Source organism: Talpa europaea (genome assembly GCF_964194135.1).
Source record: "Talpa europaea genome assembly, chromosome: 5".
NCBI classification, from domain to species: domain Eukaryota; kingdom Metazoa; phylum Chordata; class Mammalia; order Eulipotyphla; family Talpidae; genus Talpa; species Talpa europaea.
In genome coordinates, this window is record NC_140071.1 from 115637850 (window position 1) to 115654675 (window position 16826).

General features: G+C 38.8%; 1 protein-coding gene across 1 annotated transcript in view; it reads right to left on the reverse strand.

The window, feature by feature from the left end:
- Window positions 1-272: 272 nt before the first annotated feature.
- DCUN1D4 (defective in cullin neddylation 1 domain containing 4) overlaps window positions 273-16826 on the reverse strand; it is a gene marked incomplete at both ends in the record, with an annotated part of 65087 nt that continues 48533 nt past the window's right edge. Inside the window, 4 exons of the mRNA XM_084233841.1 lie at window positions 273-328; window positions 434-536; window positions 2606-2710; window positions 14962-15070. Coding sequence (XP_084089967.1) covers window positions 273-328; window positions 434-536; window positions 2606-2710; window positions 14962-15070 — 373 coding nt within the window. The remainder of the gene's footprint in view (window positions 329-433; window positions 537-2605; window positions 2711-14961; window positions 15071-16826) is intronic.

Below are 16826 nucleotides of genomic sequence, written 5' to 3' on the forward strand. Positions count from 1 at the left end.
AAAATTTAAACAGCAATATACACATAATCACAGTGAGGACGTTGGCAAATTCACCAATCTGTAGTGTAAATACAACTGCAAAGCAGCCTTCCAAGAGAACAATGCTACACAGCAAGCAGAGCTGGCCCATTCAATAGCAAACACCAAAACGTCCCTGCAAAAGGGAGATAGTGCAAGAAAAGCAGCATGCGCTTTGATACAAACAGCAATTTATGGCTAATGGTTGACATAACTGTGGTAACAGTGACTCTCTCGCTGCTATGCATAAAGTCCTAGGACATCTGTTTGTCTTTATACCACTCCACAAACTCGTCCAACAAAACTGGCCCTGAAGAGAAAGAGAAAACAACACAGCTGTGAGGCTTTTTCACAATGAAGAAGAGATGCAAGTGGACAGAGATGGGCAGGAGTGGATGGCGTCGCCGCTACTTACACGCTCCATCTTCATCGTAGTTGCTGAGGTCAAGATTAATTGTTCTGCTAAACTCCAGCACATTGCACCACTGGTCTTTGTTAATAACTTTGTATTTTGATTGCTGGTGAAGGGAAAAGGAATATGAATTATTGACACAATTAACAAATGGGACAGTTTCAACTGCTAAATCAACTCAATAAAGTTCATGATGCTTATTTACATTCTTTCCATTTGAGGTGTGCTGAGCACCCAACTAGGAAAATGGTTACAGACAGCAAGATGACAATTTTTGTTACAAAAATATTATATGGGGGCCCAACAGAAAATGACAAGCACATCAAAGGAAGACAACTTTATATTCCTAGAGGTAAAATTTCTGGACTACAGAAGTCCTTTTATAGCAAATGGAGGTAATATCTACTTCATAGAGATGTTGCAGGAGATAATTTATGTGTTTTATGTAAAATACCTCATTTGGTGCTTAACAAAAAGTTAAGTGCTAAGTAAAAAACAGCTCCCCGCGACAGTCCCTAACGTGACTGGCACGCTCATATGAAGTCAGCTTTAAACACATGAGGCAGTGAAGACACCAGAGGAGAATTAACTAAGTGCTGCAAGTGGTCTCTGCACTAGGTGTTCTTGCGGTGGAAGAAAATTACAGTTCCAGTAATTAAAAACTTGAGTGCCATCATAGAAGAAATTAAAATAGCCACGAAGTGATTTTTCGATTTCTCTTAGACAAGAAATATGCCATATGTGTATTTTAAAATGGAGTATTCCTGCATAAAGATTTAAAAATAAAACCAGATATGACAATTCAAAAATCCTAACCACTGATCTCAGGAACACTGGAAAACAATACAGTATGTACTATAAAAAGCAAAGGGAACTGAGCCAATGATTTTGAGGATACAAAGACAAGAAAAGCCAAATCAAAAGATAACTGTGTCCTATTAAAGGAAAAATGCAAATTAATATGAGAGAGAGAACAAAGCACAGAATACAAGTTTAAGTTTCTAAGCAACTAAAAGCAAAACCAGTCACTGAAACACTTGATGCTGCTCCTAGAATTGTGCAGTGAAATTTGCCTGTGGCAGGTCTCTCAGCCAAAGAATGCTTCACACTCCAGCCCGATTCTGCTAAACTCTGAGAACAAGAAGCTATTTCTGTTTCTTTTACAAATAGAGCTAACTTATTTCTGGGGTTGGCAGAGAAATTAGAGCACACCATTTGTCGACATGGACTGTATGTAAACAAAAAAATACTCCTTATATTCTAACAGGCTTTTATACTTTTCTTGAGCTCAGAGTCCCAGTTAGTAATATTATAAGTTTTAAAATAGTAAAACACAAGTTTTAAAAACAGCCCTCAAAGAACATCTGTTGGAAGTTTTTCTGGACTATTCCTTAAAGTATGTTATAAGACAGACTATTTCAAGAGTCGGGGCAAGACTCAGGCTTTTCTCAAGACCCTCATATCCTTTCAAGCAAAGGGCATTTTAAAGAAGGATATGCCCTATATGACAACCCAAGGAAGTCAAACTTACAACTCAGATACCTCGAGGTCCTACAGTATCACATTGCATGAAAACCAGTTCCTAAGAACCAGCAGCTTAAAAAGTCCCCCATCATCATACTTAAAGCAAAGCAACAATGATGGAATTCTAGAGTGCCATATTATCTTTAATATAAATGTGAACAAAGTTTAATTTAAGGAGATACTGTCAGTTTGCCTAATACGTAGCTAGTTCTAAGCCTCCAAGTTACTGGGAGATAAGAATACATTACGACCTTATTTTATTAAGAAGGCAGATGAATGTTTTTTAACCTTTGCTTAATAAAAGTGGACACTTATCTAAAGGCACAAATGGAAGTAAATCTTTACAACTTTTATAAAAGCAGACAATATAAACGAAAGTAAAGCTTTTAAAATAGGGGTGAGAAAGGAAAGAACAGAGCTGTGACTGTTTCTGATGCATCTGTACCAAGGTGTAATGCCATACAACATCCAATTCTCACAGATACACTCAGAGGAAACAGGGAGTTGCTCATGGACAGCAATTATGTCACCATACTTCCTACAGGCAGAAAAGTACAACAAACAAAAAAATTACATAAAATGCTTAAGTTAAATATTATTTGGTAGTTCTTAGCAAGCAAACATACATTCCAAAAAATAACAATTTGGTACCTCTAAGAATTGGTGAAAAACTGGAAAAAGGGGCCAGATTTTTCCTAATAACAGTCCCAACATGCACTTGGCAGTGTTTATGTCTAGGCTGCGCTGGTCCTTTTCCTGTTTAACAAACAAAAACAAGGATGAGCCAGATGCCCCCAAATAATAAATTCCAGTAATCCAAATTTGTTTTGAACTTCAACAAGAAATCAGTAAATAGCTCATTTATCACACACCATAAAAACCCCGAATTAAGACTAAGGAGGTGGTAGGGGAGTAAGCTGAACAAAATGGAAAAGCTTTGTTTTGGTAATATACAAATTTATTGTGAGAAAGACCCATGTCGACTGAAAGATCACCTTAATTAGTTACATAGTCAATTAGTTACATAGTAACGTATCTACAATTATTTCATGGGATAAATAAAAATCTGTAATTCAACCATCACTTGCTGTTTGACACTTACGATAATTACCCAATTTATAATTATTGACTCAAACTTCCATAACCCAACTAAATGGAATTTAAAGGTTTTGATTTCCATGCTTAGGAATCAGGTTTCCTTAATAAAAATCATTTTCCAACAATCTTATTTCATTGATAAATGTCTTAATAGGAATTAAATTCAGCTCATAATAAATGCTGGACTTTGGAGAGTCTCTCCAAGTAAGAGGATGAATTCACCCACCCAAGCTGGGGGAAAGTCATCTGTTACAGTCTCCCTTACCTTGGATTTGTCAGGTGAAAAATCGCCTAGCAACAAATGCCTAACTAGTAACCACGTGAAAGACAACATTTCATAAGGAAACCAAAAAGGAATAATACAAGAGCCTGAATTTGGGCAGATTAACCTCACTCCATTTACATCTGCAAGTAAAAACCCTCATTTCTCATTCTCTTCTTCCTTTCAAGTTTCCCAATGAGTAGTTTGTCTGAAAAGGAACACAGGACCTAGGTTGGGACGAGTGGTGACTTTACACAGCCCAAGTTGGCCTTCGTGTGGTATCTTAATGACAGTGGCAAGTTGCAAAATTACTTTTCTATGAATGGTTCCTGGCTACCCCCTTTGACGTGAAATGTAAATGTTCACCAAATTATGGGATGACGCCGTCACCACTGTCAGCCACACATGCAGCCACACATACCTCCAGAAAAAAAATAAATTGTTACTTCAAGGACTCTAATGCAAAAGTATTCTTTTTTACACAGAGAATTTCTGATGATTACACTGGATTTAACAATACAGCAAATGTAAGGGGCCTGCTCAACACGAGCACACACAGTAGATGAAGGTACAAGAAGACGTGGGATAGGTCTGTCTTCTGGGCCCGGTCATAGAGCGTGACGACCATTCAGAAACAGACCAGGTCAGATGGCTCCACGTCATCCTGCTGTTACCAGCCACACGGGTCAAGTCTGATGATGGTGGGGGGATCCCAAGTCCACAGGCGGGGCCCCCTTTCCACATATTCCATCTGTCCCTCCGCCATGCCTGCCGTCCTGCGCAGGGCGGGCGGCAGGACCCAATCCCGAGGAGAGGGCGGTAGGAAAGGGACTCTATACACTGCCCAACTTTGTGAACCAAGCTTCGTTGGTTTTTCACCCTCTGAGGGCTTGTGCTTATGTGCTGCACTGTGCAAGCAAATGGAAAACTTCCTCTCACCCGTAACACAGGTGTGGCAGACAGCAACAGCACACCACGCTATGAAGCACTCCACAAGAAAACGAGCAAACTGTTAGAGACACCTGAGGCACCACAGGACTGGGCCCACGTTCTCTGTTGAGCAGCAGCTCGTGCAGCCCTGGGCCGACGATGCTGGTGCTCTGCAAAAGCCCTCCTTCTGAGGAGTGTGGCATTCATTCACCAAACCTCCGATAGCTAGTCTTGCCTTGAGATGTTTGTGCCTTCTTCCAACATTGTCAATGCCTGTCCTCATCACAAGGGACATACACTAAAGTGACAAAAAAATTAAAAAAAAAAATAATAGATACGAAGGACCTGGACAGACTCTTTGCAACAATATAATCATCTGACAAACTGATGATCATGAAGGATTTCAATGCATGTGTTTGGCAGTGGTGCCAAAACATGGAGGAGAGGCAGCAGACTCACAGGCTCGGAAAGCTGAACCGCACTCACTTACTCCTGCTCTGCAAGGGTGCCAGCCAGCAGCTCGCAATCACTAACACCATCTTCTGCCTAGCAAATAAGAGAAAGATATTATGGATGCACTCAGGATCTGAACAGTGGCAGCGCGCTGATAACCAACATTGCCTGTGGATGGATTTGAGGCCAAGTGCAATGACCGTAACTGGAAACACTCCAAGTTCCTGGGAACAATACAGTAGAGAGATCCCACAGCAAACATCTATTAAATAGCAAAGAAGACACGCCCAGAGGCTCTCTGACCATGATCCTAATGGAATTCTCTGCAAAGGGGTTCTCAATTATAAGTGACATGAGTCTCCCAGGATGCTATGAGGCAGCCATCAACATTATGGGCATTAAAAAAAAAAAAAAAATCAACTTAACAAATTCAAGGAGTACAGCAACGGCATCTAGAAGCTACTCACAAGAAATTAAAATAATACACTGTCAACACCCTGTGACCCTCTACTCACTGAGCACCAAGGACAAGGGGCAGATTTCTGCATCCTAAGGTCAGAACCTAAGCAGAAAGTACCTTGAGACAGACTGTCAAGAGTCAATCAGCATGTCCAGAAAGCCCACCAAGGTTACAGGAGGGAATGGAACTTTCCTCCCTGCCTACCTCTTGACCCAAGATGTATAGGTATATATTTCATAAACTTGAGCTTTCTAAGATAACAAATTAAAAAACAAGGTCATTTTTCAAAAAATAATATGAACTGAATAGGTTCTTTGTAATGAAGCTGCACCCTAGACACACAACTTGATCTGGCCTTGTTGTCTTCCTTAAACACAGATTAAAACAGGAGTTCCGGATGAGATCAGACCTCTTACAGTGCAGCTGCAAAAGCAAAGGATCCTACTCTGAATTGCATAATCTAGGGAGGTATGTTCTGTATATGGAAGAAGTTCACTCCTCAAGCTAATAACAGATCATGTGGAGGAAAGAAAAATTACATTTTATGAAGGTCTGATTTGGAGTTCTAATATGAAAAAAAGTCTTTGTTTATGTAAGACTATTCGAGTATAGGGCATGCTGTGAAATGTGGTATTTCTTTCTTAGATAGCACAAATCACTGAAACAAAGTAATTAAATAATTCATTGTAAATATGTAAATCAAAATGCATTACAAAAGTGAATCTTCAAATATGTGTTAATAGTTATCCAGATATGGGCCTCCTGGTGGCGCAGCGGTTGAGCGCTGGGTTGCGAAGCTGCCCGCGGCCTCCACGGTGCTGGTTCGATCCCTGGCTGCTCCCCGGCCACCCGAGGAGGGTCCCACATGGCGCGCAGACCTCTCCTGCCTCCCGCTGCTCCCCTCAGCATTGTACTTCGGTCCTTCTGCCTGCTCTGCTCCCCGCTCTGGCTCTGGTGAATTCTCTCACCCTCCCGCGCTTCTGACTGTACCCAGTGCTTGTATAAACAAAACAAACAAATAAATAAATAAATAAAAAATAAAAAACATGCCTCTATAAAATAAAAAAAAAAATAGTTATCCAGATATGCAATATCAGAGGCCCCCAATGTTTTTAGATGCTTTATTTCAACTTTCGCAAGTTTCTATAACTTAAAGAGTGATTTATGAAGAATGGAACTTTGAATTATTAAAATTGAAGAACAAAATCTTCACCGGGTGAAAAAAATCACTAAGATTTTCAAGAGAGACTAGTTGGGTTCCAGAAACAATATGTAAATGACCATGATTGATAAACTTTAAGTGGTGACAACAAAATCAGAAACTGACATGTGAATTAAAAATTCCTGAACAGAAATTCTCACTTGAGACTACAGGGGTTACAAAATACAAACGGAGGGCCTTCCTGGGGCACAAGGGGTTAAGCACAGCACTTTGAAGCTATCCGCAGCCTCTGCAGCATGAGTTCGATCCCCAGCCAGCCAGGGAGCTATCCACATGGTGCAGCAGACCTCTGCTGTCTCACCCGCTGCTCCCTTCAGCAGTGTATTTGTTAGTCTGCCTTTTCTGTTTCCCACTCTGTCTCTGGTGAATCCTCTCACCTCCACATCTCTGGCCTGTACTCCAGCTCTTGTTTGCATAAATAAATAAATCTTTTTTAAAAAATGTAAAATAAATACTACCCTGAAGTAGATGAAACTTGCTTAAACACTTTATAAAAGAAAAGTATTGAGGGCCTCCCCGGTGGCGCAGCTGGTTGAGTGCTGTGCTGTGAAGCTGTCTGCAGCCTCTGCAGCAGCAGTTCAATCCCCGGCCCGCCAGGGAGAAACCCACATGGTGTTGCAGACCTCTCCTGCTCCCCTCAGCAGTGTCTTCAGTCCATCTGCCTGTTTTGCTCCCCGCTCTGTCTCTGGTGAATCCTCTCACCTCCTGCACCTCTGGCCTGTACCCCAGTTCTTGTATGCATAAAATGCATAAAGAAATAAATCTTTTTTACAAAAAAAAAAACCAAAAAAAACAAAATGCAAATGAAAAATGCAGGTCTCCTTAACACAGCTAAGTAAATAAACATAAGGTAAAAATAGAGTTTGAATCTTAACTAATGACTTGATACACTGCAAATCCATTTTTTGAATGGGAGATTTTATTTTTTAAATCATGTTTAAAAAAAGTCATAAAACTCAAGAGTACCCTTCATTAGGAAAAATGAAGCTAGATAATTATGCTCTTACAACTCAGCCAACATTAGTTTACAGAAAACAATGTTTGCCTAGCAATTACTTAATTAAGCTCAAGACTGACACTTCTTTTAAAACAAAAGAAAAAAAAATCTGCCAACAAGAACAGTCTTTGTCATTTTATTTGTTACAGATTCTACTACTCTAAGCACCATTCTTGGACAATAAGTCATTACTTGAAACTTGACGTTTACAGACACCTAAGTAAATGTCAGTGGAGAATAATTAAACAATTTCGAACTTGATGGTTAGCTTTTATTGAGAAATAAGTTAATTTGAATGAGAAATTGTTCTAAGTGCCTTTATACTCATTCATTTAATACAAGAATCCTATTAGCATGGCCAATTATCATCATCTCCAATTTATAACTAAGGAAACCACGGTGCAGACATGAAATGATGCCTGTAAGCAGTAGGGCTGGGACTTGAACCAGGACGTCTGACTGTCAGCTCTTCAATGTACCACTTACACTTCCCTGAGAGGTTCTGAAAGAAGAGAGATTTAAAGAGACACAGAGGCCAACTAGCTTTACAAGTAAATGGCAAGCAGATCTGGACAGTCAATAACCAAAGAGTAATCTTAACGGTAAACCTGATAACATTTCCAGGAAAAGGGACTCAGGATTAGATGACTAGATGACTACATAGTCTCCCCACTCTTGTGCTCATCCTAGCCTACCTTCTGTTCTCTTTGTAATTTCCAGTAAAAATGTAAGGGAAAAGTAGATAATGTGTGTGTTGTGCTGAGAGGGCTGTGTGCAGAAGGGAGTAAGTATGTTGACAAATGTCTTGGCTAAGAAGAAACTGTCTCAAGTTAGAAGAGGAAGTGCAAGGTCACAACAGATGTGGGTCAGGCAGAATTCTCAAGTATCACAAATCCAGAAAGTTTTCCTTACTGATTTCTATGAGTAACATTCATAATCATTTCTAGTTAAATGGAAATGACTTAGCTGCTGTTTTATTTAGAGGAAGGAGAAACATTAGCCTTACTATGAAGAAATTCTTAACATCTTCCCAAAATACTGCCTCAGAAATAGTAAATACATGCTCAGGCAGCTACCGCTGGAAAAGTGAGGTAGTAAGGACTGACTTGCAAAAGACTAACTGCCAGAAGAGCCTCTCTCAGTGTGAGAGATTGCCACTGGTGACTTCTGCCTCCATAAAACCCTGCATTATAACTTTTGAAGCTATTTTTTGAGGCGTTAAAAAGAGAGAACAACCCCCAATACTAGAATACTCTTCCCATTCTTCGTGCACTCAAGAGCCATTCCTTGCCTGTCACCTTGCTCCCCTTTCTCCAGCAGCTTCCCCTAACCACCTCCCACCCGATTCCATCTGGCTCCACCGCAATCGCACTAGGCTGGCTCCTCTCAACTCCCATCTGCCTTCTCACTTTCAATCCACACACTTCTCACTTTCAATCCATCCCATTGTTCTCTCTTCTTTCTGCACTCAGGACTGGAATGTACTGCTAGAAAGATCTATTGCTATGGACAGCAGTGTAAACTCATGGTGTCTACTCTAGGTCTAAGATGGTCTCTCAGCAGGCTGACAGGGCCCAACATTTACCCTTCTCAAAATGCCATGTCTACTCACTCCATGACTTTCCAGCATAGTAACTTGTGTCCACCAAAGAGAATGTAGGAAAATCAAATTTAACTGATAATTTAATTACTATTTCCAGAGCAACAAAAAATTACTATATTTAGCCTATCTCATCTTCTGCTTCCAATCTTGTTCTCACTAGATCCTTTTTTAAAAAGGAACAAAATCACTGGTGTTTTTTAAAAGGTAATATTTGCTTATAAATACACAGTTTATAAAGGTACAGTAATATTTATTTATACAGTAAATAAATTTTACATTGGGGGAAACAAACCTATGCATGAAAATTCTGAGATGAACTTTTACTTGTATGAGAGAACCGATCCTACTGCCCTTGAATTTACATCCCAACACCTTCCTCTAACTAAAGAGAGCATAGGTTGGTAAGAGTTTTGAGTCATGGAAGGCGGCGTGGTTCTGAGGAGAGGAGACTGGCCTGTTGGAGTGTTGGAGAGGAGGGGCTTTTGCATGGACCCTTTCTCTCTGGCTGTTTCATCATCTGCATAACAACAACACTGGACAAAGTGATCTGTGTTTTTTTAGTACTAAAGTTTTATAATTCAGTGACATCCATGAGATGGTAAGTAAGTTCAAGCCAAAGTAAATTAGGAGAAAAACAGTACAATTTTATAGCCAAATACTGTTTTTAATTTGATATTAGGTTGAAGGTGATGATAAGCAATTGCACCTTGGGATGACAATCTCGGTGGAAAGATGTTAAAGGAACCATTTCTAATTTTCTGGTATTGTACTACAGTTTCTTTCCTGGGTTGTTACTATAAGGTGTAATTCAGAGTATCTAATGCATTATATACCATTGTCACCTGAAATAGGGAATATTTAGAATATCCTTAATTTTGTCATTTCCAAACTTAATTTTAAAAGACTGCTGTGTTAATTATGAGTTATTACCTCTAGGAGTCATTTTTCTAGCAGGAAAAAAAGATTGGGTGTGATTGGGTATTTGCATTTTGCTTCCAACCAAGATGGAGTTAGAGAAACCAGGTACTTCCTTTCACTTCAAACAATAACAAGCCCAGGCAAAATACATGGAGTGTTGACTTCTACACCCTGGACAGCAGGCAGCACAGGACTGTGAGCCCGGAGGAAAAGGACACAGAACGTAAGCCCTCCAGAGATACCAGCTTCCTCTGTGGAGACGCTTTCCAGGCCACAGAATTGGAAGAGGAAAACCCAAATCCAGCCCAACGGTCTCGCTGAGTTGGAAAAGGCAGTTTGGAGTTCGGGAAGACAAAGGAGGCCATCTTTTGTGGCAAAATACTGTGATGTGGGAGCTACACAGAGATCTGTAAATCTATAGAAGTTCCCCCCAAATCTGGCCAAGGACTTACCTGTGCATATGTGAAAGAAAACCATATGAGTCTAGGCAAAGAAGCTCTTCAAAGAGTGAGCAAAAAGCCTCAGAGCAGCCCACATAGAGCCAGGGTCATCATCAGGCTTGGGTGGGCCCTCAGGCACGCTGCCTCACTAGCAAGCCTAAAACATTCCTGGACTGAAGGCTATTCTGGACCAGACCTTCTCAAAAAGTCAGACTGATTCCAAGTAGCATTAAGTAGGCACCAGAAAAATATAAAAATCCAATATTCTTTAAAGAAATGCAACAAAAACCACAGCAACCAACAACACGATTCACAATATCAAGCAGAGAAACTAAAATATGATCCACTACGAAGACAAAAATTAACCAACACACACAGAGAGACTCAGATGGGGAGAAATGAGGGCCCAAGGACAAAGTTGTTAAAACACTTGTAATAAACATGACCGAAATGTTCTAGAAGTTAGAAAATATGCTCATGATAAGAAGTAAAAGCTGTAACAAATACACAAATGCAACTTCTAGAGAGGAAATGTACACTATCTGAAATGAAAAATATGCTAAGATTAACAGCAAGCTAAATGCTGCAGGAAAAAAAAGATTAATATTAGAAGACATAGTGATAAAAATCATTCAAAATGAAAAAGCTGGAAGCCTTTGACCACAGCATCAATGGCTTTTGGGATAGCATCAAGCAAACAACATAGGAATTAACTGTAGTCCCAAAGAGAACAGAAAACAATATTTGAAGAAATAACAGCTAGAAAATTTCCCAATTTACTGTAAACGATAAACCCACAGATCCAAAAAAATCCAAGAAACCCCAATCAGAATAAGCACAAGGAAAATTATGCCAAGACATGTTGTAATCAATTTGCTGAAAAGCAGTCAGAAAATAAGACACTATGTCCAAAAGAACAAAAACTATGCCAGATTTATCATCAGAAGCCACAAAAGACAATGGAGATATCATTAAAGTCATGGCAGAATGAACTGTCAGAACCTAGAATCTTTTATTCAGAGAAGCACATCTTTTTTAAATTGAAAGCAAAATGAAAGCATAGAGAATTCATCACCAACAGATCTGTTCTACAGAAATATTAAAGAAAATTCTATTGGCAGAAAGCTAATGATACCAGATAGAAATATGGACTGATGCAAAAGGTATGACAAGCACAGAAAAGGTATATATTTGGGCAGTAATAAAGACTTAAAGACATTTTTGCCCATTTAAAGCAAAAACAACAAAAATATACATTATAGTACAGATGTTTGTATCCCTTCAAAATTCCAAAGGTGAAATTCTAACTCCCAAGGTGCTTGTATTAGGAAGTGGGCCTTGGTAAGCTGATTAGGTCATAACAGTAGAGTCCTTACTGAATGTGGACTAGGCCAATACCCTAGAGAGATCCCACTTCCCTTCTGCCACTGTGGCCTTACAGCCAGCCTCCAGAACTGTGAGAAATAAATTTCTGTTGTTTATAAGGTACTGATTCTCTGGTAGTTTCATAAAGCAGTCTTAATAGATTAGGACAATTTATTTTGAGATTTATAACACATGTATAAATAAAATATAGAACAAGAGCAAAAAGTGTGAAAAGGTAGAAAGTATACTGTTGTAAAGATTCTTGCATTATATATGAAGTGATGTAACAGTAGTTAAAATTTGTGGAAATTTAAAGATATACACTGTAAGGCCTAGAGCAACCACAAGAAAAAGGAAACATATAGCTAACAAGACGACGGTGAGAGAAAATGGAATCATAAAAAAACTCTATTGAAAAGAAGTCATGAAGAGGAAAAAAGGAACAAAAAACAGATGGGACAAACAGGAGAAAAAAACCGCCAAGAAGATAGGGGGAGATATAAACTTAACCACAGGAATAATAACATCGCATATAAATGGGTTAAACACCTCAATTAAGACAGTTTATTGTCAAACCCAACTACGTACTATCTTTAAGAGGTTGAGGAAAAAGACAAATCATGCAGCATAATCAAAAGAAAGTTGGGGTGGCTATACTGCATCAAAGTAAACTTCAGAACAAGGAACATTACTAGCGATTAGAGATATTTCATAATGCTGAAAGGGTCAATTCTTCAAGAGGACATGAGAAAACAAAGTTTGTCTATGCCTACTATCAGGGCTTCAAAATATATGAAGCAAAAAACCAATGGAAGTAACAGGAGAAATAATTTTAGCTGGAGAGTTCAACATTCCTCTCTCAGTAATTAACAGGAAAAAATAGAAATCAAAGACATACAGAAGATGTGAATAACACTATCAACCAACTTGACCTAACTGACACATATAGAATATTCCACCAACATCAAATATTCCTTCTTCTCAAGTAAACATAAAATATTCATCACAGCAGACCATACTCTGAACCAGAAATCTAGTCTCCATTTAAGTGGACTGAAATTATATAACATATATTCTCTGACCACAACAGAATTAAACTAGGCATCAGTAAGAAAAATATTACAAGGAAATTCCTGAAAACTTGGAAAATAAACAACATGAACAATAGTCTTGTAAACAACCAACGAGAAGTCAAAAAAACTAAAAAAGCCGGGCCTCCCCTGGCGGTGCAGTGGTTGAAAGCTGGGCTGCGGAGCTGCCCACAGCCTCTGCAGCGCCGGTTCGATCCCCGGCCACCGGCGAGGGTTCCACATGGCACAGCAGGCCTCTCCTGTGGCACTCACTGCTCCCCTCAGCAGTGTACTTTGTCAGTCTGCCTGTTCTGCTACCTGCTCTGGCTCTGGTGAATTCTCTCACCCTCCCGTGCTTCTGACTGTACCCAGCGCTGCATAAATAAATAAATAAATAAATAAATAAGTCTTTAAAAAATAAATAAATAAACTCTTCACCTGTATTATTTATTAAAAAAAAAAAAGCCACATGAGAAACTGGAAAATATTTTGAACAGAGTGCAAATGAAAATAAAATAGCTCACAATTTGTGGGATACAGCTACACAAAACAACAAAACGATTCTAACTTCTAACTTCCTTCCTCTGTGAAGTAGACTAACACCATCCCGTCTGCCACTTCAGAGCTGCTCAGGGACACAGTGAAGCCTGACACGACACAAAGGCGAAGAGAAGATACTGATCAGGCCTCAGTGAGCAGGTGGCAAATGGACACCGGGGCTAATGGCAGGTGAATGACACCCACTGGCGCTGGATGAGAAGGGTCGGAACTAAGGACAAGGGTAGGGACGCAAGCAGAGTGCTGAGGGCTCGACTGAGGAGGGTGCGGTGGAGCACCAAAAGGGCCCTGGGGAGACGGATCAGGGAGACAGAACGGGAGGGAGGACAGGGAGGAGAACGGAAACTGGCTCTAAAGCAGGGGATGTGTGGGAAAATTTAACCCCAAACACAGAAGGTACAGAATATTATTTTGGTGAGAAGGTGTATATACATACATACACGTGTGTGTGTGTGTATATGTATGTGTGTGTATATATATATGTATAAATGCTTCTAAACAAACTTTCACCCATACAATAAAAACACTTTGGGAGGAAAATAAAGCATTTTCCATTTCATTATCATGAAATAAAGCATTTCATACTACAAACTGTACATCTACTCCTAAAACATCCAGCAGATAATTTCTATATACAATTATACAAATGCCACTGAGTAAAAAATACTGTATCTCAATTCACCAAATAACTGCTCACATCTATAAATATTTATGCACCCTGTGATTTCACTTGAAGATTGCAATAAACACTCACAAATGAGGGCACCACAGAGAACTACTGACAGGTTATTATAGATGTGCCAGAATTTGCCACTGAACAAACCTTTGGTGTTGTACTAGCAGAGCCAAAGCAGGTAAAGTGAAAGAGATGGTGGTAAGAAAAAAAATCATTATTCTTTGCTTTAAAAAAAAACTGGAAAATGACTGAAAATCAACCAAGAAAGCCTAGTCACCTTAATCCAACCAAACACACAGACGTAACAGAAAATACTGCTTCCAAATAAAATATTATTGTGATTGTGTATGAATGAATATACTCACAACTGGTGCCACTACCTATAGTGGCCAGAATGAAAAACAGGACCTTATTTCACTCCTAAAGAACCATTATCAATGCACTTAGACCTAGAGGTCACTATGTTACAAACAGGATGACTGATCACTTTTCCAAAAAATGATCAGAAATAACATGTAACTAATGTTAGCCCTACTTTCAAATTCAAGTAATTTCCAAATACAATATTGCACCCAAAGTAAAGCTAGATTAGATCTGAATAGGTTATTCCAGTAAATTCAATGGGTGAAATTTGGTTCTTTCTAAAAGGAAGTTTTTCCAGGCTAATCTAAGAGACATTTAAACAGTGTCTATTACATGCCCATTTATAAATTCTTCAACTAATTACTTGCAAGAGTTATTAAATGTCTGCCACTGCAGTTTTTTGCTAACATTACTACAATTGCTAAGAATCAGGTTAGTTTAGAAAATGTACATATACAAAGAAATTAACTAGCATCCTGGGAGTATCTTATTCAACTTCTTTGCTGTAGCAAGTGAAAACAAACCTCAATGAGCAATTAAAAAAAGGGGAGGGAAGAGAAGAAAACATCTGGATAGGCTCCAAAGAACTCACCCGTGCAAAGTCAAACGCGTATCTGTAAATAAGTTTAAAGTTTGTAGAATCATTTAATAATGATCGTAAATAATCCAAAGTATTTCTGAGTTTTTCTGTGGTATCACATCTAGAAAAAAAGAGAATAAAGGCAAATTATAACCTGAGTTTTTGTCTTAGTTGGGGCAATAACAAAAAACATAATACCAAAGATAGGATAAAAACCTTGATGTTGGAATACGTCAACAATGACCTATTTTTTCCTACAGTTTTTATTTAAAAAAATTTCAGATGTACAGAAAACATGAGAATTGCAAATAAGCACCATCCAGCCATCCCCTCTAATCGCAATGAATTTCATCACATTTGTGCTTTCTCACATTCATGCACTTTTTTCTGCACTATTTAAAAGTAAACATGACACACTATCACCACTAAATACTGAAAAATGCCATCACCACTCCATTTCCTACTGAATGTTTTCTCAGTTAATATACACCCATATGCAAATTTCCTAATTGTTTCAATTTTCTTTATAGCTGCTGCCTTTTCTCATCTAGGATCCAATCAGTGCTCATGAACTGCCTTTAGCTGTCATGTTCCTTAATCTCTAGAAAGATGCCCACCTATTTTCTGTCTTTTTTGACCACATCATTTTTGAAGAGACCAGACCAGTCGTTTCCTAGAATCTCAGTCTGTCAGACAACTTCCCTATGATTATGTTTAGGTTGGCCACTTTTGACACCACCACACAGAATGTCCTTCTCAGTGTAACTCACTAGGAGGTTTATTACCAACAGTCTCCCTCGTTATTGGTGATAGCTGATTTACTAAGTGGCACCCACATACAGGTCGGTGTACTCCCTTGAAATGGCTATTGCAATCCATGGGATGGTATCTTCAGACTACAAATTTCCTGTTTCTCAATATTTCACGACCCCGTGTTTGACAATACCTGCCTGAATCAATTTTATGTTTACAAATGGTGATTTTTTTCTAATCTCATCATGCCCTTTACATTTACCGGTCACAATTATTCTATAAAAAAGAGTTCTACTCAGCACCTTCTGCATTTTCTGGATTTAAGGATTTCTGGTTCTTATTCAGTATTATAATCTGTTCTTTTCAATGCACAGTATGACCTGATTTGGGTGATGGCACCACTGGCCTTCTGACATGTTCCCATCAGCTTCTGAACATGTCCTTGCTTTCTGGCACACGATATTCCAGCTCACCCTGTACTTTCCTTACTTGACTTGACTTGAAATCAGCCATTTCTCCAGGGAGCCTGGTGATGATAGCCTCTTTTCACAGGTAGATGACACACTGTTTAGTTTTCCTAAGGAAGCAGACTAATTGGTTGTTTTTACAAACTAATTTTCTGTTCACAGTCTCTGGCTCTTAAAAATGAGAACCAAAAGTCACCATTTTCACTGGCAATATTACAGTTGTTCAATGCTGGATGTGGCTGTGTATCAGTAGAGCTTTTTCCTACTACTAAGTACAGACAACACATAAGGTATTATATCAATGTAAGTATTTTACACACTGAAAGCTATTGCTCACAAGAGTAAACTGATAAATTTTTTTACACTGATATATTTTTAGCACTACATTTGTGAAAACTATTCACAGCTTCACAGCTACAAAAGTACCTATGATTTTTCTAATGAAATGACTAAATATCTAAAAGCCCAAAATAAGAGGCAATACTTCTGTTCTAGGAGTTTACATTAACTTAGAATGCCTTTTATTTCTTCTTAATATTTGAAAAAAATAACATAACAACAGTAGACTATTTCATAAATCAGAAAAGTCTTTTTTAAGGGGCAGATAACCTGAGCCAAAGTTAAATAGAAACTGGATGAATGTTTTCGGAGGGCTTG